The sequence below is a fragment of the Neophocaena asiaeorientalis genome, unplaced genomic scaffold, assembly GCF_003031525.2.
Source record: "Neophocaena asiaeorientalis asiaeorientalis breed wild unplaced genomic scaffold, Neophocaena_asiaeorientalis_V1.1 scaffold119, whole genome shotgun sequence".
NCBI lineage: Eukaryota > Metazoa > Chordata > Mammalia > Artiodactyla > Phocoenidae > Neophocaena > Neophocaena asiaeorientalis.
The window spans coordinates 1,967,389-1,993,741 of record NW_020175821.1 but is presented as its reverse complement, the minus strand read 5'-3'; the positions used below and the strand labels follow the sequence as shown (position 1 = coordinate 1,993,741).

At 50.8% G+C, this 26,353-nt stretch overlaps 1 protein-coding gene across 1 annotated transcript in view; it reads right to left on the bottom strand.

The window, feature by feature from the left end:
* PLA2G4E (phospholipase A2 group IVE) overlaps window positions 1-26,353 on the bottom strand; it is a 55,731-nt gene that overhangs the window by 28,874 nt on the left and 504 nt on the right. Inside the window, exon 2 of the mRNA XM_024732614.1 lies at window positions 5,104-5,176. Coding sequence (XP_024588382.1) covers window positions 5,104-5,176 — 73 coding nt within the window. The remainder of the gene's footprint in view (window positions 1-5,103; window positions 5,177-26,353) is intronic.

Sequence of the window (26,353 nt, the reverse complement as noted above, 5' to 3'; positions counted from 1 at the left end):
GAGGGCCCCAGCGGGGAAGGGCTTGAGTGGAACAAGCTATTCAGCAGGATCTAGGGGCAGGGACTACCATCCACACGTGACTAACGTCTCAGATACACCCCGACGGGCTTTTCATATCTCTGCTGGTCTCCCCACATGGGGTGTGTGACCCAAGAAACCCTCACATCTAAGACCACATACTTTATTTTTCATTTGAAAGAACAACGCAACTGTGATGATGCTGTAAGTGCTCTGGAGAAGGACAAAGGCTGTGACCTCAACAGGCCCTCCTGAAGTGAAAGAAAGCCTCCTGGGTCTTCTGTTTGGAGCAGCAGAAGGCATACAGTGAAAAATGGCAGCCCAGCCCAGCACCTTCCCTCCATTCTACCTGGGAGGAGGGAGGAAGAGGTGCCACGATTGCTCTCGTCACTCTTCTTCGGTCATTCCCAGGGTACCCACCCGATTCATAGAGAACGGGAACAGTCAATACAGTTTCCAGTGTCAGAGAGTCTTCTAGATAGTAAAGCTGGGCAGGGATGCGAGTTCTGTACTGATAAGACTCATCCAAACTACCTCCTAATTATAATTAATAATGTCCTGTGAGAGTGGAACCAGAGGTGACCCACTCCCCAGACTGACTTAGTCCTATATTGTCTCTATACTGAGAACTTTATCAGACTTAATAACCATGGTTTGCAACACAAGCATCCCTAGTTTCTGATTTCATCCCCGCTGTCTGGTTAATCTGTGAGGGTTCACCATTCAGTGAATTGGAATTCATGGCCTTCCTCCCATTGAATAGAGGTGAGATGACCCTGTCCTTTAAATGTCATAATCATCATTAATCCAAACACAAAGAATGACCCAAACCCAACAGAGTCAAAAGAAAATGATGACATCATCCCTATCTTTCCTTCCACACCTAACCTGTTCTTCCTCACCGTCAACTCAGGTGTCCTGACTAGACACCAAATATCGCCCTTGACTCTCACCTTGAGTCGACTTAACTCCTTGGAGCTCTCCAGCCTGTCCACTTCTCCCTGCTTGCATGGTCACTGCCTTGGTGCAAGCCACCTTCATCTCTGCTGCCACTGCCCCAGTGGGTGCCCTGTCTTCTGTCCTGCCCCACCCTAATCTTTTCTCTTTAGAGAAACCAGAGGGCTCTTTTCCCATCTGACCATGTCACTCTCCAGTTTAAGATCCTTTAGTGGCTCCCATATGCCTTCAGAAAGGAGTCCCACCCATTCAGCATGGATGCCCCTCCCACTTTCCCAGCCTCAGCTTCATCTTTCCATCTTCCCTATCACCCCAGCCCCTGCCCCCAAACACACACACACACACACACACACACACACACACACACACACACACAGAGGTGCGTGCACACATGCACGCACATAAACACTCACACTCCAGACTCCAGCCAAACCCAGTCCCTTGTAGGTCTCAAAGGCCATGCCGTCTTGCAATGAACACCCTTCTGTTCCTCCTTCACGCCACCCTTCCTTGGTTAGCCCCTTCAGGTTGCAGAAGAGACCTCCTCTGGAAGCCTCGTCTGAACCTCCAAGTCTGGGCCAGGTGCCTCTTGTAGCCCAGGGCCCTCTGCTCTCCTCCCGATGGAGCACTGGCTACAGTTCACTGCAATGGCAGGTCGGTGCATCTGTCTCCACCTCCCACTGCACCCTGGGACGGTCAGGAGACCCATGTTGGCACCGCTAGATATTTGTTGAATAAATGAATGATAGAAAAGCCCAACTTCCTGCTATTGGGCTGTATCAGTACCCAAGAAATTCTGGGCTGAGTCACCACAGATATAGATAGGCATGTTTAATGGCTCTGCTCAGAGGGAGGCTCCCTGGGGACCTGCTTAGTCCTCCTGGACCCCTCCCTTGGCTTTTCCTGGACTCTGGGGCACCTCCTGCTGGTCTGCCTCCTGTACACAAGGAGCCTGCAGGCTGGGACCCACCAGGCCTACACCCACTTGCTTAGCATGATTTGAAGGACCCTGTAAAGGCCCCTTTCCCTCTAACATCCCTTTGCTATCATCAGTCCATGCCTAAAATTGTCCCATTAAATCCACTAAATAAAGTTTCAGGTATTTTGGCCGAAGGCTTAAATCTCTAATTAAGATTAAAAAAACTCCTGGAAGAGCCAGGATTGATCAGACACCCACATGTCAAGCAGTAATTTATTTCCCAGTCCTTTCGCAGGGAGGCGTTCCACCTCCTCCCCAACAAGGTTGGGAAGGAGAGTGCAGCCCAAGAGGCGATTAATCCTGGGGAAGGAGGGATGATGAGGTAGCCGCTGGACCCAGATGACGATCTGAGGCATGGGCATAATTAACTGACTGTAAGGCAGTGACCGTCGAGCTGGCAATGAAGAGTGGTTAAGCAAGGATGACCCAATTCTGAGAATTTCAGGGACTTCAGGGAATTTCCTAAGCACAGATAGGTTCTAATCCTTGTTCTTCATGAAGTGACAGAGGGCTTGGTCATCAGAATGACATGTCTCTTTTCCCAGAATGTGGGTGGCCGAGATGACTCAATGATCTCTATAGATGTCAAGAACATTGTCTGCCTAATACCTTAGAGACACCTGCCTCACACCCCCTGGGAGTGCTGGTTTGAGTTTATTTTCCCAAGAGGAGTAAAAACTCTTGACAGTGGGGAGATTTCCGGGCTGATTTTCTCCCAGCCCTGGTGCAGGGCTGGGTGGTGTGCTCCTTGATGGGGCAGTCACCCCTGAATCTCATCCCTGAATCTCATCCCTTTCAGCCTCCTGGAAATCTTAGAAACTCAGGCACCCATTACAGGACTGAACCAGAGAAGAGCTTGTTTTTGATCCAAGCTGGAAGGCACAATGTGGGGCAAGGGTAACCCAGGACCTGCAAGAGGTTAGGATAGACTCAACCCAGGTGAGGCAGCAACAGATCCCAGCCCGTGACAACTGTGGATCCAGACACGTGACCTGGGCTGCTGACACCCCCAGACACCACGGCTGCCCCCGGACGCTGTTCTTTAGGGAAACGAGGAAAACATAAAAAGGGGTTCCCAAAGGGGCCAGGGTGTCCCCGAAGGACAGCCTGTGTGCCAGAGGCGTGTGTGGGGAAGGGGGAGAGGAGGGTGGTGGAGCAGACCTCAGCCTGTTTCTCTGGTTCCTGTTCCCCATCCCACCCCCACCTCTAGGGCTTATAGGTGACGGGTGTAGCAGGGAGAAGACAAAAGGAAGGGCCCTGGACGCGGGGGAAGGTCTGAGCGCACAGGTGTAGGCACGCCGTGCGAGTGTGAGGCCCGCATGACGCACAGGGCTGGGACAGACACGCCTCCAGAGGAGCCGAGGCAGGCGAGGCAGCTGCCGGCATGTGAGAGCTGTGGCCGTCCCTGAGGGAAATGGGCTGAGGTGTCTGATGACCCATGCTGGCACGGCAGGAAAGGCAGAAGAGGCAGGCAGGTCCTGGGTCCAGCGGACACTTCCAGGCTCCTCAGGTCACAGTCACTGGTGGCCTGAGCGGTCCTGAGAAGCCCAAGAAGTCCGTGGCCCTCTGGCTGGTCTTGTGACAGAGCCAGGCCCAAAATGATGCTGGCTGCAATTGCTCCCCTGGCATGGGCTCTGGACACTCACCCTCCCAGGGGCCCAGTCTGAATGCTGCCTGACCCCTTTGTTCTCTCTGGGGCTCCAGGGCCCTCCTTCCTCCACCCTCCACACTCATCCTTACATGGCAGTGTTGCAGCGACAGCTTCCCGGAAGGTTCGTCAGCCTCTCCCACCTGTGCTCCTGCACCATCTGCGTATAAGCCCTCGGGAAGTCATGCAATCCCTTCCTCAAGAGCTCAGGTGCCCATCACTTAGATTCCTGTCAACCCTCTGAACGGCTCTGACCTCCTCCTCCTGGCTTGTCTCCCCTAACCCCCAGCGGTCCAGACCTGGCATCAAACACTGATTCTGCTTTCGGCAGTTAATCCTCAACGTGCGAAATGGGCCCCACAGCCCTGCCCTCAGGTTGTGTGGAAGATGAATGGTGTTTGGATGTCTGGCTCCAGCTGGCCCCCAGCAGGGGTTCGGGGGGACGCAGCTCCTCTCCCTCAGACTGGGCTCCCCAGGCCTCTGGATGCTCACACCCTGTCCCCTCAAAGCAGCTTTCCTCAGCTACTCCCAGCTTTCAGTGTCCTCCAGTTCTAAATTCTGTGGTGACAAGATGAGAATGCCATCCTCTATTACTACTCTATAATTGCTTTGGGCATAGACACCTCCCTGTGTATCACGGCTCTCCCAGGCTAATTGAATCCTGGGGTGAGGGCAGTATAACAGAGCTTTGGGGAAACTGGAGCCCTTGGGCGATTCCTGTGTGGTCACCAGTGAGTGGTGACCCCCTCAGCCATGGGCCTTGACACAGAGCTTTCTCCTCCTTGAGGGCCAAGCTTCCTCACTGGATGGGGTGGGGGGAGATGAGGGCAGCATAGGGAGGGGCTTTTGTTCTGCCCACCCAGATGCCTTCATTTCTTCCTGAAGCCAAAGACTTCCCTGGGTCCCCGTGGTCTGGGAATGCAGCAGGGGCTGGGATGAAAGGGACATTAAAGCTGCAAGAAGACCCTGCACAAAGAGCCCTGGTGAGTCAAACCACATCCATGGACTGAACTGAGGAACTCGGCACTATGGGGCACCTGGCATGCACTGTAGAACCCGTTTGAGATCCAGGTCCTGAGAAGAGCACTGGGGCTGGCCGGCAGCTGGCTCCATGGTACTCAAGGGCCCTTCCTTCCCCGCCACCCCTAACAGCCCCTAGACTCATGCAGAGGCAAGGAGTGCCCAGTGTGGGAAAAGCTACTCCTGGAACGGATCCCAGGGAGGGGAGAGTGGGGAGGAGAGAGCGAAGTGAGCCGTTGGAGGAGGCCGAATGCAGGGGCCGGTCATGCCAAGGGTGCAGCTAGAGGGAGGGGCCTGGGAAAATGATACAAACCCCAAAGTCTGAAATACAACTTGAACATAGAGCGTGCACACACACGCACACACACACACTCATGCGCGCACACACACAGCCACACCTGACCATTTCTCCCCCGGGGCCTGTCTCCATCCTGGCCCCAGACGCAGAGAAGAAGGAGGGAAGAGGGAGGGGGATACTCACCCATGTCAGCCTGTTGGACGTTTTTCATCCGGATGACCCTCACTGTCAGCAGGTGGCATGGAGACAGCTCCTCCTGTGGATTGAGAGGACAGTGGACTCACTCTTTGGGTGATTGTGGCAGGTGGCCTTGACGGAGAGAACAGCACAGGCTCCCACTGCCCAGGCTCAAGTAACCTCCCCACTGTCCATCGGTGTTTCTGGGCTCTGGAGGCTGCTTCTGGTCCCCAGGCGGCCCGAGGCTGTGGACGTGAAGGGCTTTGTCCTCACCCCACTCTGAGCCAGCACACCCGGGAAGAGGGACAGCTTCATGCCTGTTCCGTCCCTGTCTTGCTTGTTTGGATCTTGGAATTGGAAGCCCTTTTCCTGAGCATTTGACCCAGGCTTAGACGAGTCTTTTTACTGTCCACTCCCAGCCCACGCCCATGGCAGACACCATCAGACTCCTCCAACCCACCCAACGACATTTATAGAGGCCTCTGAACTGGAACCCTTTACTCTCCACATAGTCCACTCCGTGTTACTAGAATCACTTTCTACCCTTCCAAGAAGATGCAATTCTTCTGTATTTAAAATAATATTGGGGGACTTTCCTGGTGGCGCAGTGGTTAAAAATCTGCCTGCCAATGCAGGGGGACACAGGTTCGAGCCCTGGTCCAGGAAGATCCCACATGCCGTGGAGCAACTAAGCCCATGAGCCACAACTACCGAGCCTGCGCTCTACAGCCTGTGAGCCACAACTACTGAAGCCCGCGTGCTGATATTACTGAAGCCCGGGCACCTAGAGCCCATGCTCCATAACAACAGAAGCCATGGCAATGAGAAGCCTGCGCACTGCAACGAAGAGCAGCCCCCGCTCGCCACAACTAGAAAAAGCCCGTGTGCAGCAATGAAGACGCAACGCAGACAAATAAATAAAAATTAAAAACAATATAACATTGGGATTTAGGGAAAAACATGAGAGTATGAAGGAAAACAGTCCCCATAATGCCACCACTCAGAAAAGGTCACTATTTATAATTATTTTTATTTTCAACTCAGACTGCCCACAGATAGTTCATCTGCCTTGGCGGTTAGCAGAGATGATACTATTTGTAATAGCATCTACTGAACACGTACTGCAGTAGGGGCGGGGCAGAGCGGGGCAGGGCAGGCACCGACCCTTAGTGCGAGACCCTGAGCTCAGGGGTTAGAGGTCCCACTCAGTCAGCCTCACGGGGGTCCTGGGGCAGAGAGTGCAGTGGAGGTGAACAGTGGCCTTCTCCCCAGGGCCCTCCAGCCTCAGGCCAGCGGGTGAGCTGGGCTCCTGGGGCACAGGCTGGGTGCTGGGTCTCGCAGAGCTCCAGAGCCCTTGCCATGGCCACCCACTGGCCGGGCCCAGGCCACGAAGCAGCAGTGAACCTCTCCGCAGTCCCCACCTCTGCGACCTAATGGCGGCGGGGTCTCCATGGGTCACAGGCCGTGGGACCCACCCCTGTTTGGGTGGCCTGAGGAGCCCAAGGGCCAGCTGGTTCCTGGGTGTCTGGCTTCCTCAGTGATGAGATCTGTGCAGGGTCCGGAGATCTTGCCCTGAGGACACCGCCAGCTGAGATCTGCCTCCTCAGCCAGGCCTGGGCACTGGCGCGAGGACCCAGACTGGAGGCTGGTCCAGCACTCCCAGGCAGGGAACCAGCCCACATAGGGACCCCCCTCCACTTACCAGAGCCTGGACCCCAGAGGGCAAAAGTTGAGCCTTGGGACCTTGCCCTTTCTTGTCAGAAGAGAGAATAACATTTGTTTTGGTGGAGGTTTACAGGAATATCGTGACCTGACTGTGACCTGACCTCAAGAACAAAGGATCGGACACCAAGAAGTCTGCAACAACTAACCATGCCCCTCCTTCACCTTTCCTATAAAAGGGCTTTGCTGAAAGCTTTCAGGGAGTTTGGGAATTTTTAAGGCATGAGCCACCAGTCTCCTTGCATGGCCCTGCAATAAACTTTCCTCTGCTCCAAACTCCGACATTTTGGTATTGTTTGGCCTCACTGTGCATCGGGTACACGGACTTGCATTTGGTAACATTACTATTTGCTAGACACTTCTCTTATAGTTTCTAATCCTCATAAAACCTTTATAATAGAGGTATTGCCATCTTTTTAAAAGTTAAGAAATAGTTGTCATATAACATTGTATAAGGTTGAGGTATACAACATAATGATTTGATGTATGTATTTAGTATTGCCATATGATTACCACAAGAAGTTTAGTTATCCATCATCACACATAGTTAAATTTTTTTTCCTTGTCATGAGAACAGTTATTTTGATGGCTGTCCTTCCAGCCTCTTCTGGGGCTTAATTCTGACCAGGAACAATAGGACGATGGCTGGGAAGACAGTTGCTTAGTCCCTGAGATAGATACATACGTCAGTTTTAGGGCTTCTTCCTCCTCTCTCCCCAACAACTGCCTCACAATTGGAACAAAAGCCACACTGGCGGACACATACAGGCCTGAGGATTCCTTCTGTGAGATTAACTCTGAAATGTTGAATATATTCATGGTCAATAACTTGCTCTAATGGGATTGCCTTTTGAGCTTTGTAACTGGGCCAAAGGTCACAACACTGCTTCTCTTTTGGTTCTGGAAATACAGCTCAGCCTCTGGGCACGTGGGCTCGTCATTCTCACTCCCCACCTGGGCAGAGCGTGTGTCCTGGTTTGATCTGGTGAGGAGGCAGGAGTCAGCTTTCATCCAGGAGAGCAATTCTGGTGAAACCTGTTCCCCCTGGCCCATTTTCTCAGAAGGCAGCTAGAGGGCTACAAGTGGGGAGCTGCCTGAGCACTCAGCCCAGGCAGGGGTCACTCCTCATGTCTCTGAACCCAGGGTCACGATCCTCTTGGCCATCATGGGTCTTCTCTTGCCTCCAGGAGGCGCTGCCCTTGGCCCTGCCCAGCTCCCTTGTGTCTTCCCTGGGAGAGAATGAGCTTCCACAGCTTCCCGCAGGACCTCACTTGAGGTCTCCCAGCCTTCCAGGAAAAGCTCTCTGCTGTCATCTAACACGATACCTTCCGATGAGGCTGACCATTTCTTTCTACTCTAACTCAGCCCCATTAACAACACAGCTACCACCTGCTGAGTGTCTTCCAAATGCTAAGTGTTGTGTATATAATCTCTATATTTTATCTTACTATTAGCCTTGCTTTACAGATAGAGAATCTGAGCCTAAGTCCTTTGACTTCGAGCACTCAGCTAGAATCAAAGGAAACTGAGTTTGAATCCAATTCTAATTCTTAAGCCCACGTTCATAACCACAATTATACTGTCACCTTACTTGAAAGCGACCGTCGGCAAACACGAAGACGGGTGCTGCTTACCCTGATCTCCTCGTGCTTGGTCTTGTCCTCTGAAAATCTATTTTCCTGGCAGAGTCTTCTTTTCACCCTTCATTCTCCCAGAGCCCCCAGATAATCCCCACACTCTGGCAGTCCTTCTATTTACAGTGTTCTTCTGACACATTTCATCACCTCTCTGTTTTAAACAGCCAGAGCACATCAGAACTGTAAGGGTACTTGGAGAAGTCCTCGCTTTCTAGCGGCCACAGATGGCTCCTTTGTGGTCAGCCTGGAGCCTCAGATTACACCTTTAGCCCAGGAATTTGCAGAAGACACCCAATTGCAAAGCACTCTTACATCTGCCAGCAGGAAGCCAGAGCCTGGAGGGTTTGAGAGAGAGCCCAGAGGGGCGGTGCGGAGAGGAAGGCAGTGGGAACATGGGACTCGGGTCTTGGGCCCAGATGATTCCAGAAATGAGGTCTGTGAAAAATGACCTTCTGGGATTAACATGAGTGTACATATTTTGCTCCTGAGATGATCAGCTCAATTGGAGTGCTGCTAGACACAAGCAAAACTTCATGGCCCCAGAGGTAATGAATAAAAAGACGTAGAAAGACGTAATAGATCAAAGTACAGCGTCTGTGACTATGGGAACCTGAAACCAGTGAGCTTACGGAACCCAAGTGTATGGGGTAGCTTACGGGATCCAGGTAAGAACTTCAGGGACTTGGAAAAGCTCATCCTTCCAATAGGATGCCCTGGCTGGGCATCAGGGTGAAAGTTTAACAACAGGCATGGCCAGGCTGCGGCCCTGGAGTTGGGATGGGCAGTAATCCTCCAGTTCATGGGGGTATTGGAGGGTCCTGGGATAAGGACCAGGGAGCACTCCCTGGAGGGGCTAGAACTGAAGGCAGGGATTATTTGGCAACCAGTGGAGGAGTGTATTTAGACGCTTTAATAACCAGAACAGCTGTGCAGGGAGGGTGGCTGGATGGCAGTTTGCTGGGAAGTCACTGCTCAGGCTGCAGACACACCTGGCTCCAGCCTCCTCCCTCGCCTCGGTCCCTGGGGCTGGACTTGCCAGGACTCCATTTCCCCCGAAAACTCCTCAGGACAGGGGCATCTTGCCAGCTAATATGGAAAAGAGCTTGACTCTCAGCACTAGCTATTGTGTAATCCAATATTACCCCTTCCCAAACCCTCACTTTAGAGATAGGACTTTGGCAGGGAAGTTGGGAATACAATTCCTTACCCTCCTCTAGTGTGCTGGGCTCTGCTCTACCTGGGGTTGCTGCATCTGTTCTCAACTACCGCCCCCCACCCCATCCCAGCCATATTCTGAGGAAGGCACTGTTATCCTGCTTTGCAGAGGAGAAGACCGAGGTCAGAGAGCTTGCATCTCACATGGGGTCACGCAGCCCAGAAGGGGCTGGGCCAGGACTCAGATGCAGATCCACCTGACTGCAGGGCAGAGCCCTCTCCGTCCACCTGGAGGCTGGCTCTCTCCGTGAATTAACCAACTCAGTTAAAAGCTTGCTCCAGGTCATGCACTAGACTAGTTAATAGCAGAGGCAGGAGTAAAACTCTCAGCTCCCATTTTGGGGCTGTCCTCATACCCCAAGAAACTAGCTATCATCACAAATTAGAAGAATATTTAGTTACAGATGGGCTCCCAGGGCCTGGCTCCCAGGTGCGGGTGAGGGTTGGGAGGAGGGTCTGACAACCCTGTTTCAGAAGTGGTTAGGGTCAGACATACCCTAACCACACCAGCACATGAGGTCTGGGTGCTGACGAGGGAGTACAACTCCCGGGGAACCTGTGGGAACTCCCCTCCGCGGGGCTTCTCAGGGCAGGCCCGGCTGGCGATGCCACCTCCTCCTCCCTAGAGAGCTGGGTGTATCCATCAGTTCTGTGCAACACCTGTGTCAGAGCTCAGACCAGCCTGGCGATAGCTTCCAGGAGGCAAGGGCCCTCCCTAAAAGGAGAGCATTGGGATGGGAACTCTGTGGGATCCCAGAGCATTTCCCTGCTAGTCTGACCCCAGACCAGGGGTCACCTGGGAGGAGCCACTATGGCTGTTTTCCTTTTTATCACCCAGGCTAGGTGAGAGGTCAGGGCAAGAAATCCCAGCTCTGAGTCATGGACCCTCCAGGACCTGAGAGGGATGGGCACAGATCTCAATTGCTTCATTCCCGCTTCAAGGTAAGCTCTGTCCCTCTGTGGAGGTTTCTCCTTGCCCAAGCTCCAGGAGACTCAACGAGACAGGAGAGGCAGGAGCACGTGTGGACCAGAGGCTATCTCAGCCCCCTGAGGGCTGTGGAGGAACACAGCCCAGAAGGCGACGTCTATCCTGGCCCAGGCAGCGGGACACCAGGCACCATACAGCATGCGGTTTCCCTCCTGGGCTCCTTGGAGACTGAGCAGGGTCTCCACCTCCCACCCCAAAGGGACAAGACACTTTCAGGGCATCACTCACCTCACTCCATGATTTAGTGTGGGCCGGGGGAAGGTAAGGAGGAAGATGGTGCTGCTGACAGCCCTTGCCATGGCATGCCTACAGCAAATTGGAAGACAGAGACGATGGGAAAGCCGAGGCAGAGCTGGTCTAGAGCCCTGGAAACCTGACCCATGAACCTGGGGTGTCTCTGCAAGGCCGTGAGGGGCTGCATAGACCCAGGAGTCTAGACCACAGACCCAGGAGGGGTGCCTCGTGGCCAATGGAGACAGGTTGGCAATGGCACAGATCCTCACCGGACACCACACCACACACTCTCCCAGCAGGCAGTTCAAGACATCCACAAGGTAAATGCCTGCTCACCGTTAGGAGAGGCCAAATGTGACCCACCCCCAGCAGTGCTGAGCACTGTCCTCCTGGGTGCTGCTGGGCCCAGGACGTCCCTGAGCCACTCCGTAGAGTCTTGTCAAGCCCATGGGTATCTGCAGCTGGGCCATCCACCCAGGAGCCCAGCCCCAACTGGGCCAGACTGTGTCCCCTGGTGCTGGGCAGGGGCTGCCCTAGCCGAGGTGCTCCACGTCTCTGGAGTCTGCAGTGCCCCCAGCCCTCCCTGAACCTGTCTCCTGCTCTCAGCTCTGGACCCACCCAGCCCTGCTCCCTCACCTCCAAGGTGTAGGTGGCGGAGGGCCTGCCATCTTCCACTTGGCTTGGGTGTGACGGGGAGTGGGAGGCTGAGACAAGCATCTGCTTCTGGAGCATGGTGTGGCTCTGCCGTTGGGCAGTGAGATGGGGAACTTATACTCTTACTCAGAGCTCCGCCTTCTGGAAGACTCTTGGCAGTGTCTCGGATTCCCCGGGGAGGGGTTTAGGTAGGTAGACAGATGGCGTTCCTGGGCACAGGCCTCTTAGTATCAAGGGACCCTCAGGTCTTCAGATCCTGGAAATGCAGGGACAGCAGGGTCAGTGGTCTGCTGCCCCAAGAAGAATGACCAGATTGTCCACTGCCCCAGAGAATGGCAGGAAGAGGCTGCTGGACCCTCATGACTTCAGGATTAGCCCAGCCATGATTTGGAAAAGCTGTCTCTACAGGTTGTCAAGGTCATGGCTCAGAGGTACCCCTCTGGGGGATATGCCCTCCTTCCTAACTCTACTTAGCCCCATGGCTCAGTGCCCCAGAAGCTGTAGGCAGGGACCTCAGGAGAGGCAGGGACCATGACCAGGACTCAAAGTTAGAGGATGAAGAAGGAAAGTAATCGCCTGAATCCCTGGTGAGGAGAGAGTCAAGGGCTAGTGGTCCCTGCCCTCCCAGGCAGGTGGAGAAGGGGTGAGCCCAGCCCCTGCCCGGGCTCAGAGATGCTCTCGCCCCATGCAGCTGATCCCTATCTCTGTCCTGGTGGCTGGCTCACTCCAGGGGTCTGGGGAGGCAGCTTTGCTTGCTCAGCTGCGCAGCTGGGAGCTTTGGGAATTTCCTGCCTGAGCTATTGCCTGGGGGCCCACAACCGGCTTTTCCGGCCCATGGATTAAAGTGATTTTATGAAACTAAGGGTGATATCTGAATACAGGGCTGATTGGGCTTGAATGCAGGGATGGAACCTGGTCAGTGGTATCTGTGGGGCCTCTCCGTATGCCGGGTGGAGGACATCCCCACCCTGCTCCTCTCTGCTTGCCAGGCTCTCCAGACGGGGGATGGGGCCTTAGCTTGGACCCCTCCCAGCTTGCACCCTTCCCTGCCGTTGCCATGGCGCACTGCCAGGGACACAAACAGCATCCGCGCCCCTCGGTGGACTCTACCAAATTCAATTTAGTTCACAGCGCTTGGTGAGCACCTACTGCATACATGCTACTAAGAGAGGAAAGTCCAAGCTTGAAGCTGCTGACAGTCCAGCTGGGGAGCCAAATGCTTCCAACCCCTCAGAAGCTCTGAGTCTCCTGTGGTAACGGGGGTATCCTAGAAGGAGCAATATAAACCCTTTACATTTGTAAAAGTCTGTGGTTTGCAGACCTAATAACTGGCTACGGAGCACAGAAACGGGGAAATGAGTGTCAGCTGGGAAGGGAAAGAGTGGGCATGAGAAGGCTTCGTGGAAGAGGCAGCATCTGAATTGGGTCTTGAAGGAGAGACGGGATTGCAGTAGCTAACGATAGGTGAGAAGGGCATCATGGGAAGAAGGAACAGTAGGAACAGGAATAAGGAGGAGAAAGCAGGCTATGCTCAGGTATGTAAGTGGGCTGGTATCAGAGTAGCGAGCTGTGTGGGAGGAGGTATGGGGGGGTGGAGAGTGGGACACCGAGGGTGGTGGAAGTTGGGCAGAGAGAAGGGAGGTTCTGTGAAGGAACAAATCTGGAAAGATATATTAGGCCCCCATAGTTGTGACCTTTAAAAGGCATGCTTTAGGGACTTCCCTGGTGGTCCAGTGGCTAAGACTCCACACTCCCAATGCAGGGGGCCCAGGTTCGATCCCTGGTGGGGGAACTAGATCCCTCATGCTGCAACTAAATAACCTGCACATGGCAAGGAAGATCCCGTGTGCTGCAACTAAGACCTGGAGCAGCCAGATAAATAAATAAATATTTTTAAAAATTAAAGAAAAATAAAAGGTGTACTTTAAATTTGGACTTATTCTCTAGGCAATGGGGAGCCATCAATGGTTTTTGAGCAGGACAGTGACATGATCAGAGCTGAAATTTCAGAAGACAATGGTGATTGATGTTGTAGACAACCCAGCCCACAGCACTACAATGTCCTGAATGTGATGTGGTGAGGCTATGGTGAGGGAAGGGGGACCCTCCCCCCAACGGAGGTGTCCGCCTGGTACCCGTTCCCTCCACCCCCCCACCCTTCACCATCAAATGGGCCCAGGGCAAGCCCCAAACTCCAAAACATTCCTCAAAGCCTAGAACTTGATCCTCCTCTCATTGAAGGAGCCTAGCCACAAATACCCACCCTACCCTGCTCCATCCATCCTCGGCAGCCTATGAAAACTCTGGGTCTCCAATCCTTGGATTTCCTCATTGTGCATAAACTCCTCAAGAGCGGGGCCTCACTTTGGCTGAATGAAATCAGATTGAACAGGAAGCTAACAGGAGGTGGGATGGAAGCTTCTTCCTCCAGACCCTCTACACAGCCTCTGACCCAGGTGGGAGCTGGTGCAACAGCAAACAGAGTGGACTCACCTGCCAGCATTTACTGCCTGGCTCTGAGCTGACAGGGTGCAGTCGGGAAGGAAACAACAAAGAATTTGTGATCTAGTGAGGGGAGCAGAGAGGGCTGAGTTAAGTGGTGAATTGTCTAGTGTGGACTCTATGTAGGGCAGGAGGGGACAGAGGCCTTGGTGGTGGGAGCTGTGGGAGGGGGCTGGGAAGGTGGGGAGTGCCAGGCATAAGGTAACGTCCAACTATGGGGTGACGGGAGCCTAACCCCCTCCTCTGATCCAGTGTGTCTCTGAATGAACACACAATTAAAGCTACAACAGTATTCTTGGTACACAACTGATGCTCCAGATCAATGCCCCTGCCCCCAGAGCTCCTTCATGTGGAAATTCTGACACCATCTCCGCACAAAGTGGAGGGGACTTGGTTTCTTTCTACCCACCGCCCTTTCCTCCCTAATGAGCAGAAAGCCTGAGATCTCCCCAGAGCCCCACAACCTGCTCTTCTGAGCCTCCACCTCTGACTGTGTCCGGGGGTCTTGTTAACTGGCTCCCATTTATCAGGGTGACCAGGAGCTGCCTTCACCAGCCGCCTCTTGGTCTCAGGTAACCTAGCATTGGAAAGTACATTCCTCCCAGTGGCTCGGCTGACATCACTCCCAGGGGAACCAGCAAGGATGAATTCTTCACCTTTCCTCTTTCAAGATGCCTCGGGCGCCTGTCCCTTCCGTCCCACCCCATCAGCAGCATCTGATTCTCAGCCTCTTGCCTCTCACGAGTTTTTGCCCCCCACACCTGGCTGGCCAGTGAGCTTCGTAACCACACCCTCAACCTGTCATTCTCCTGCGCAACACATCTAATGCTTTTCCATTCTTGCCAACAAATTCTGGATTCCAATACCTTCCAAGCAGACCCAGAAACAGCCCTATGTACACATGAAATTTCATTATACAATGAAGGAAGTATTTCAAATCAGTGATGAAACGATGGACTATTCATTACTGGAAAAAGTATTATAGCTTACCATTTGGAATAATATAAAGTTAGTTATAAGGTTAAAATGAACTTCATAACCACACAAAAATAAATTCCAGACAGATTAAATATCTAAACGTTAAAATAACACTATAGAAGGTTTAAAATAAAATATTAGAGAATGGTGAGGAAGAGGAGGATTTTCCTAAACAAGGTATAAAACCTAGAAACCAATAGGGAAATGCTGCCAGAATTTTTTTTTAATTAAAAAAAAATTTACTTATTTTTGGCTACATTTGTTCTTTGTTGCTGCGCACAGGCTTTCTCTAGTTGTGGCGAGCAGGGGCCACTCCTTGCTGTGGTGCGCAGACCTCTCACCATGGCAGCCTCTCTTGTGGAGCATGGGCTCTAGGCGCATAGGCCTCAGTAGCTGTGGCTCACGGGCTCAGTAGTTGTGGCGCACGGGCCTAGTTGCTCCTTGGCATGGGGGATCTTCCTGGACCAAGGATCCCCTGCATTGGCAGGCGGATTCTTAACCACTGCGCTACCAGGGAAGTCCCTGTTGCCAGATTTAAATACGTAGAAAGGGACTTCCCTGGTGGTGCAGTGTCCACCTGCCAATGCAGGGGACACACTTCGATCCCTGGTCTGGGAAGATCCCACGTGCCATGGAACAACTAGGCCTGTGCACCACAACTACTGAGCCTGCACTCTAGAGCCCTCAAGCCACAACTAGTGAAGCCTATGCACTGCAACTACTGAAGCCCACACGCCTAGATCCTGTGCTCCGCAACAAGAGAAGCCACCGCAATGAGAAGCCCGCGCACCGCAACGAAGAGTAGCCCCCGCTCGCTGCAACCAGAGAAAGCCCATGTGCAGCAACAAAGACCCAACACAGCCAAAGACAAAACAAAACAAACAAACAAAAAACAGAAATGTAAAACTGGGGTAAAGCAAAAGATGCCATAAGCACCATTCTACCTCCAAAACTTATCCCAAATTCCTTCCTCTTAATAAATATCTGTGGATAACAAACCACTCTTAAAAAATAACAGTAAAGAGTAGAGTCTTACCCTGCCTGATACTAAAATAAACTACAAAGTCACACTAACACAAGCAGTAGGGTGTTGGTGCGAGAATAGGACCAATGGAACAAAGTAGAGGGGGCAGAGATAGACCCCGATATCTAAGGGAACTTAACATATGAGAAAATTGGCACCGCAAATCAATAGAAAAGGAACAGATTGTTTAAGAGGTGACATGGTCACGAGTGGCTCAGTGTATAATGTAAAATAAAACAGCATCCTCACCTGTCCCCATATAAAAAGATGGGCTGTAAATGGGGTGAACATAAGAAAGGGAGAACTATGAAGTTGGCAGAAGATAACATAGGAGAGTCTATTTGTGGTCTTGGGGACGAGGATTTCTTAAGCATCATTTTGAATCCACAAACCACAAGGAAGAAAATTTCTAAATTTGATTACATAAGAATTAAGGGTTTCTGTCAACTAAGAACACAGAGAAACTGTTAATAGACAGCCGACAGAATAACAGAAGACATTCGCACCGCATTTGCAAATCACAAAAGGATTAATGTCTAGTATATAGGAAGAATTTTTACATACTCCACAAGACGGCCATGCCAACACAAAAGTGAACCAAAGATTTGAACCTGCAATATATAGGAGGGGAAACCCAAAAAACTAACAAGCATTTGAGGAGATGCTCAAAATCATTGGTAATCAGAGAAATTAAAACCAAAATGAAATTTCACTGCAGCTATTAAATTGGAAAGCACTGAGAAAGTTGAATAAAGATTGCCTTTCTTCAGGGAGAGAATGGGAAAGGATTTGTGGGTTCAGGGAAGTAACAATCAAGAAGACAAACTCGGGGCTCATGGGCACCAAGGGTGATAACAAGCCATGTCCTCGGCCCTCTGCACTCAAGTGAAATTATTTTCCCTCCTGCTTTACCCCAGAGTCACTGCCACTGCTCCAGCCTGAGTCATCATCTCCCTCATCTCAGCTATGGCATTAGCCTAACTGGTCTTCCTGCTTGCACTTTTGCCTTGTTATAAGCCATTCTCTACAGAATCTCCTAAAAACATAACTAGATTATTCAACAGCCCCGGTTAGAATCCTCCCATAGCTTCTGGTGGCTTTTACTTCTTGTCATGGCTTCTTACATTCTACTCCTTCCCTTGAACACAGTTCAGCTTGTGAAGTGGAGATGCTGCTTTATTTCACCCTATATAGTGAGCCACTTGTAGCCATGTCATCTATTAAACAGTGTGTTCTTTTCCTATTGATCCGTGGTGCCAATTTTATCATATATTAAGTTTCCTTAAATATCAGGGTCTGTCTCATGGCCCTCCATGCCCTGAACGTGGCAAATCCTTTTCCACATCAGGGATTTTTGTGCTTGCCTCTCCCTTGCCCGAAGTCCTTGACTTTCTGCTCTGTGCATAGCTGGCTCTTTCTTCTCTCTCATGGCTCTGCTCAAGCATCATTTTCTCCAGCAGGCCTGCCCTGACCACCCTTTATAACATGTATGCCTTTCAACCACTTACTTGCTTCCGTGTTTCTCTGGTTATTAATTAAGTTAAATTAGATCAAATCTAACTTAATATATCATATATTGATTTATCATGTTCATCTTTTTGCCTCGTTCCACCAGACCATAACCCTTTTCAGGGCAGGAACATTGCTGGTCTTGTTCATCAACTGGAAACACCTAACGCCCATCAGTAAGAAGACGGTTAGTTATGGCACATTCACCACTGGACCATCACACAGATGCCGACAGGAACAGAGTGGCTACCATCTATTGAATGTTTACGAAGTGATGGGGACTATTCTTCATATCTTGTATTACCTGTGAAGTAGATACTATTATGATCTCATTTTAAAGAATAATTGAGACATGGAGAGGGTAAGCCACTTCCTCAGAGTCACCATAGTAAGTGACAGGGCTGTGATGCAAATCAGTCCGTCCCAGAACTTCTGGCTTTAACCCTCATACACTCAGCCTTTTGCGAGATGCTACTGCCCTGGAAAATCAAGATTCTCCATTATGTTTTTTAAATGTCTCTTTATGTTCCTGTGTTCATTGATAAAGCTCAATTTCCTAAAACAAACATATAATGAGTAACACAGACATAGAGAACAAACTTATGATTCCCTTAAAGGGAAAAGGGGGTAGGGGAGGGATAAATTAGGAGTTTGGGATTAAGAGATACAAACTATTGTATATAAAATGGGTAAACAACAAGGTCCTGCTGTATAGCACAGGGAACTATACTCAATATCCTGTAATAGACCATAATGGAAAAGAATATGAAAAAGAATGTATGTATAAGTATAACTGAATCACTTTGCTGTGCATCAGAAACTAACACAACATTGTAAATCAACTTTACTCCAATTAAAAACCATACAGTGAGTAAACACAGTTTTGACAGCATAAAGTAAAGCAAATATTATACCCTCCAAGTAAGAGGAGATTAAAAAAAAATCAACCATTGAAGTTAATATGTCAAGATGTCTCAGAACTTCTGGTCAACAGATTAGACATGACTATTTCATGATGACAAGATATAAAATAAGGATAAATATGGGCTTCCAGTGGCATGGGTGGCGCAGTGGTTGAGAGTCCGCCTGCCGATGCAGGGGACACGGGTCTGTGCCCCGGTCCAGAAAGATCCCACATGCCGCGGAGCAGCTGGGCCCGTGAGCCATGGCCGCTGAGCCTGCGTGTCCGGAGCCTGTGCTCCGCAACGGGGGAGGCCACAACAGTGAGAGGCCCGCGTACCGCAAAAAAAAAAAAAAAAAAAGGATAAATATGACAAGAAAGGCTCTTTATTCCAATGTAGGTAGTATTTATGTTCCTAATGTTGTCAACAGATCCTGCCCTTCTTTATCTTTATAAGCAGATGTTAAAGTCCTACTCAGTGCTTTGTATTCTCAAAGCATTTGTGTCCATAGCTCAACATTTCTCAATCTTGTGAGGTTTCTGCTACTAAAACTTGTGCCTCTGGTTTCAACTGGATGATAGGTTTTATCGTCCTGACTCTCTCTCACACGTAGCAAGACTGCCTGGAGCTTTCTGTACACTGAGTTTGCTCTTTGTCACCAGTCACCTCTGTGAGGATGACATTGTCCAGTTAGTTCAAGGTCTAGATGTTGAAGTTTCACAGACCTGGATTTGAACACTTGTTCTGCCACATGTTAGCTGCATGAACTTGGGTAAGTTTCTCCCTCTAAGCCTGAGTTTCTCCATCTGAAAAGTGGGAAGCAAAATAATTCCTACCTCATAGGGTGGTTGTGAAGACTAAACGAGATAAAGTCATAGCCCATGGCCGGCCCTTAGTTAGCGATGGATTCAATACAAGTGCTATGATCCACAGTACGGCAACCCCAGACACCAAGATGTCGTCTGCCCGAGGAGCTCACAACATACGTTGGGTGAGACAGGAAGGTCATACAGATGGTCTCAGGATGATCACGCCACGTATGAGGAGAGGTGTAAAAATATGCCGCTTGGGGATCACAGCCACCCAGGGCTGGGAAAGTCAGAAGAGGCTGCCTGGAATAGGAAAAACTTGAACTTGCCCTCGAAGGAAGGATCAGGACTCAGGAAAGAGCATTTCTGTAAGGTGAAACAGCATGAGCAAAGGTATGAAGACTCAGAAAGGATATTCAATAAGGTACCAGATGTCAAGTGTAAGAATTACGCTGATTCTTCTGTTGGCAGCGGTGACTCGTGAGCAGAGAATATTTAAGAACGAGAGCAAATCCTACTCCTACAGGCAGAACAGGTGGCCATCGGCACCGTGTGGTTTGGGTGAGCTGGAAGTCAGGCATGCCTCCTTCATCAGCCCAGGGTGGCTCCTTGGTGCAAGCCGTGGCCTGCAAAAGCCCCCTGATAAATAAATGCCTCCCCCTCTTCACCAGCCGAGAGTGGCCACTGGTCTCGTCCTACCCAAATGCCCTGCAGTCTCCCAGGGCCCCCAGTTCCATGCAGACTCTGTCTCAGCTTCTCTAGCTGTCACTCTGGGCCTGAGGGGACAGTACCCAGGAAGGATAAACATGCATGTCGGTGGAGGAGGAGGAGGAATCCGGAGCAGGGCCTGTGAGTGTCAGAGGGAGACGATGGGAAGCAAGGTTGCAGGCTCCATTTGTTTCTTCATGGCCTCTGGTCACCTGGCCAGAGCAGAGTCCCATCCATCTGTGTTTAGGTCAGGCTAAGTCTACACAGGCAGACACTGCCTTTCTGTCTGGTCACTTTACACAGATGGAAGGGCTTCCTGCTGGCCTCAAGGCCGGATATGGGCAGAGACCAGGTAGGGCAGGAGTCACCTGGCCATGGAGCCCGCAGGGCGCCAAGTGCCAGCCGCAGGTGGCATTGCTCAGTGGAGGAGACAGCTGAAGTGACACAGGTGGAGAACATTCACTGAGCACTCAGGAAGTGCCCTGCACCGGCTCTAATTCTGGACAGACTGACTCTGAACAGAGATTTCTTGTATGTAAGGAACTCTTTGGTGAGTCTCTCCTGGCAATCAAAGACTTAACAAAGAGTTAAAAAAAAAAAAACAAAAAAACGGATGAAATGTGAACATTTTAACCTGTGTGGTTTTGTTTTATGATTTTGTCCCTGCAATCCTTTTGGTCCTTTCTTCCCTCAAACTGGCCCCTGGCCTCTGCTGCCCTGAGGAAGGAGACCGTCTTCAAAATACAAAGAGAAACAGAAGATAAATCTTGGCTTCTAAATTTCTCTAGGCCTCAGTTTTCCTGTAAATAACAGATATGGAAAAATACATAGGCAGTCATTTATCCTTGCCCCACCTCCACCATCTGACAGCTGGCGTAACAGCAAGAAACTCTTGGGATCCAGAGCGGAGAGCACGTCTGACCTCTGGGATATGCAGCCTCACAGATGTGCCCTTTGGCCCCCAGAAAGTAGAGGGAAGAGTCCTGGGCAGACTCATGGAAACTCCGCAAGGCTGCCTGAGGGGCCCTGGAAGTTAGGAGAGCTGTGGGCCTGTGGGCGATGGTGGGGCTGAGTGAACCAACAGTGAGAACTGCTGGGCTGGGGTTGCTGGAGCCTGAGGACCCAGCTCGGTAAAAGCCACATGAGGGCATCTTGGCGGATGGCCCAGTAGAATGATTGCACTTTTGGCAAACTCATCATTTGGTGAATTGACGTATTCTTTTTACTTTAAAAATCAACTTTACTGAGGTATAATTTAACACAATAAAGTATATCCATTTGATGGGTTTTGACAACTATATACAAATGTGCAACCACTGCCACAATCAAGATGGAGATCATTTCCTTCGCTCCCAAAATTTGCCTCATAGCCCTTTTGGTCAACGCATCCACTTCTCCCTGGGCCTCAGGGAACCAGTGATCTGCTTTCTGTTGCTGCCAATTAGATGGGTCTTTTCTAGAGCTTCACATAAGTGGAGTCATACTGTTCAATCTTTTGTGGTAACTTCTTTCGTTTGGTGTAAAGTTTTTGAGATTTATCTATGTTGTTGTATGAGTTCTTTCTTTTTCACTGCTGTGTAGTTTTCCACTGTAAAAATTACAATTTGTTTATTCATTTGTCAGTTAAAGGATAAAGGTGTTTCCAATTTTCAGCAATTATGAATAAAGCTGTTATGAATACACACATACAGGTGTCTGCGTAAATATGAGTCTTCATTGCTCTTGGGAAAATAACTACGACTGGAATGACTAGGTCTGATTGATTTTTACCTAGTGACCCAGAGCTAGTGTGATGTCACATCTGGGCTCATCTGACAATCCCAGCCTCCTGTCCTCGGCACTTCTCCACTCTCCCTGGGGGTAGGAAGATGAGTTGTAGTGGTTCAGACGGGAAACCCATGGTGACTCAGGCCAGGGTGAGTGGCAGGGATGGAGAGAAGTGATGGGATTCAAGACGTATTTCGGGGGACTTCCCTGGTGGTGCAGTGCTTAAGAATATGCCTGCCAATGCAGGGGACACGGGTTCAAATCCTGGTCTGGGAAGATTCCACATGCTGTGGAGCAGCTAAGCCCGTGCACCACAACTACTGAACCTGCACTCTAGAGCCCACAAGCTACAACTACTGAGCCCACGTGCCACAACTACTGAAGCCCCTGCGCCCTAGAACCCGCACACTGCAACTACTGAAGGCCACGCGCCTAGAGCCCGTGCTCTGCAACAAGAGAAGCCACTGCAATGAGAAGTCTGCTCACTGCAACGAAGAGTAGCCCCCGCTCGCCGCAACTAGAGAAAGCCCGTGCGCAGCAACGAAGACCCAACGTAGCCAAAAAAAAAAAAAAAGACGAATTTCGGGATAGAACCATCACAGTATGATGGTTTAGATATGGAGGGCGGGGCAGAAGATGTCCAGTGGGCTTCAGTAACCTGAGGTGAAAAGATGTAATGCACAGGGGTGGTCCTGAGGGAAATCCATCAAGTACAAAAGTAGAGGGCAGAAGGGGAGAGACTGGGGAACTGAGCTTTGAGCTGGGTCTGAAATGTGGGCCAGGCTAGGAAAGGCAGCAGGAAGGGAGGGCATTCCAGGAAGGGAAGCAGCAGAATCCAGGTGAAGGGGTGGGAATGAGCTTGCCTTACACCATGTAGGCGGCACAGAGTAGGGCGAGTCCCGCCAGGAGGGAAGGGTGGGCGCCGGGCCATAGGGTGGACAACTGGGGTGGGGTCTGATTTCGTCAGGCCTCTGGAGCCAGGCAGAGGTATCAGCCTTGATGTCAGAGATAATGGGAAGCTGCGTGGGCTCTGAGGCCTGCAGTCAGCCACCTGTCACTCAGCGTTCCAGGTGTGCACCAGAGGCTGCAAAGACACCAACAAGCAGCCACAAAGCTTGTGCTTCCTGAAGATATTTACTGACAACCCACTCTGATAAAAGTATGGGTCGTTTATAGACAAAGTCTCTTGGCTTCCTTGGTTTCTTCCAACCTCATTGGCGATTCCTTCTCAGTCTTCTTTGGTGGCTCTTCTGTCTCCACCAGGCGTCTAGAAGGTGGGGAGCAGAAGGGCATAGGCTTCTGCTTCTTCCCTTCTGTCCGCCCCACCCCCACCCCCATTTTTGGGAGACCTCATCCAGCTTCATGGCTTCAACAACCATCTATATTCTGCTTCATGTAGTCAACCCAATTATCTCCCTGACCTATCTCCCAAGTTCCAGACTTGTGTTTGCACCTGCCCACCTGACATCTCTGCTCGGATATGCATATATCAAGCACCTCAAATTTAAAATGTCCAACACAGAAACCTCCAGTCTCCTCCATCCCAACCCATTTGGGGAACCCTACCTTGGTGTTCCCTAGATGACTAAGGGGTACCTCCCAGTTATTAAGGCAAAAACCTAGGAGGCGCCTTTGTGTTCTCATTCCATATCCAATCTATCAGCAAGATAGAAGTTCTGCCTCCAGAAAAATTCAGAATCTGTCCGCTTGTATTTAAGCCGCCTCCATTTCCTCCTGGATCACAGCCAGAGCCTCTTCATTTGCCTCCCTGTTTCCCCTCAGGCAGTCCATTCCACAGACCAGCCGCAGTGGTCGGTGTAAAACATAAATCAGATAAAGTCCACCCTCAGATTAGAAGCTTCCAGTGGCTCCCGCCTGATGCCCCAGAACAACCCCAAAGCTGCCTCCTGCTGCACTGGGTCAGCATAAGGCACTGACTACTTCCTCTCTTCCCCTGCTCTCTGCTCTCCAGACACACTGGTCTTCTCTCTGTTTCCAGAACAGACCAGCCTTGTGCCCACCTCAGGGCCTTCACACTTAGAAGTTGCTCTCTGTGGAACATTTTCCCACCGGTCTTCTTATGGCTCAGATCTTGGTTCAGATGTCACCATCCTACCTCCTGTCTGTACCCTCCCTGCTGAAAGTCACCCTCTATCACGTGTTTAGTTCCAGTAGCTTTGACATAGAAACAGTCATGTATTTATTTACTGTCTGTCTCCCCCATTAGAATGTAAGTTTCAAGAGGGCTGGATCCTGTCTGACCTGCTCAGTGCTCTGTCTTCCACTCCTAGAACAATGCCGGGGGCACAGTGGGACCTTGATAAATATTTGTTCAAGGAATGAATATGTGCTTCAGATGTGGTTCCTGGTCTTCCTGAGATGGAAGACGTGTAACAAACCACAGGAAGAGTTGCCTAAGAATATAGTGCAGGAAACGGTAACTCTGAAAACGAGTCCGATAAACTCATTTTTGCTGAAGTATTGCTGGATGACGATATGCTACCCAGGAATGCCAGCCTCCACGGGGCCCTAGAAAGATGAAGACGTAATCTACAGGGTGGTCCTGGAGGGAAACCCTTTAAGGACCAAAATGGAGGGCAGATGAGAGACTATTTGAAGATTGGTGGGTCCTTGTGGGTCCCTCAAAATTTGCCATATGGAGGATTCCTCTGTCACTGAATGCAGACACATCCTCCCCAATCATACACATTCCCCCCACATACATACATTCCCTAATATTACACCCCCTCTTGCAGAGCTGACTGTGATTCTTCTTATCTTGTTCAGGTATTTCATACCGGTCTTAGGGAAGAACCAATTGACAAGCTTCTGAGAAATTCCATGGAAATTTGCAAAAATAAAGCACTATAAACTCTGACATTTCACCATAAATCTTAACAAATTATAGTACAGGCACACAATGGAATATTATTCTGCCATTGAGGTGACAATTATGAAGTTTAGTTATCAGCCAAGAAAACATTCATGGCTGTAATTTTAGGTTAAGACAAAAAACCTGGACACAGATCTGGTCTAAGTATTATAAGCACAACTATATCAACATTATCTAAGGAGAAAAAAGACTGAAAGGGAATAGTTATTGTATTGAGTTAATGCGATTACAATGGGTTTTTCCTTTATGTTTCCAGACATTTTTTGAAATGACTTTTACACACATAAAAAAGAAAATATTAAGGTTAAGCACAGTGTCTTTGCCTCTGTCCCAGCCCTGTGGCCTTCCTGCTCTTCCCTCAAGCAGCTGAAACAAGACAAGGGCACAGCCTCATTCCTGAGCCATGTCAGGCATGGGGATGACAGGGCAGAGGGGAGAAAGAATTGTAACGTCACAACAACGATGACGACAGAGGTCAGCATGGTTCCAGCTTCCTGTGCTCCAAACACTCTGCTATCCACACCTGACATGATTTTGCCCCAGAGGTGGAGAAACTGAGAGGTGAAGTCTGAGAGGTTAAGGAACTGGTCTGAGGTCCCAGGGTTGGCAACTGACAAAGAAAGTTATGGAAGCCCTGGTCTGATTTCACAGCCCACGCTCTCAACCACTCTAAGGAGGACGGCGCTCTTACAGATACCGAACCCCTGTGTTTCAATGGCTCTCACAGCTTTGAGGGGGCCACCTCTGAGTCAGGAGGCCTCTGATGCCAGGGAGGGGCAGGGGGTGCAGGTCCCTGACCTCCCAGCAGGGTTGTAGCTGGAGCATCTCCCGCTGCATCACATCAGGAGCAGGCCTGGCCTACTGGACCACAGGGACTTCCCCACCGGGGGACAGGGGACTACAGGAAGGGCGGGAAGGCGTGGGGCAGAGAGGGGGAGAGGAGCCACCACTCTTCACCTGTGACTCTGAGAGGGGTCACCGGCAGGGGCCCTGGTGCTTCTATGGGGCAGTCAGTCTGGTCAAGGGGACGAATCTTGGGGGGACTGGTCATCTGCCCAGCTGCCCTCAGGTACCTTGGGTGGTGGACACTGGGTTGACAGCCACAGCTATGAAGTGGGACCTACTGGGGCCAGGCAAGGTGACCCCGTGGTGGAGGGCCAGCAAGCCAGGGTTCAGACAGAGTGGGACAGAGGCAGAGGGGTCCACAGGGGGCAAAGTGACCATGACGCAGTGCTCCTGTGAACAAGGCCCATGGGCGGACGTGAGCCTTGCCCCCTGCCGAGCTCAGCCTGGCACTGCTGCTGAGACCAGAGCGGCCAGAGGGGCACAAGAACACGGACCCCTCCCCATTGCTGGGAGCCCACAGGAAGCTCACACACCTGCCCGGCGGAGAAGCTGGGGAGGCAGATCTGGATCTACCGATGATTGCCTAAAGCCAAGGTTCAATTTCGGTAGCCCACTCAATTTACCAGATGGGACTGACTTAGTCAAGGTTTTCTCTTCACTGGCCCATAGGTGGGGTCCGTGAGGAAGGCCAAATCAGTACATTCCCTCCAACTTCCTCAGAGCTGCGTGTGGTTATGGTTATGACCCTGCCCTGCCACTAGGCTAGATGGCACGGGCTTAGAATCTATATGTGCCAGGTGGTCTGCTATGTCATTCACCTGCAGGATGCTGACCCCTCTTCCCAGTATCATATCAATCGAAACACCTG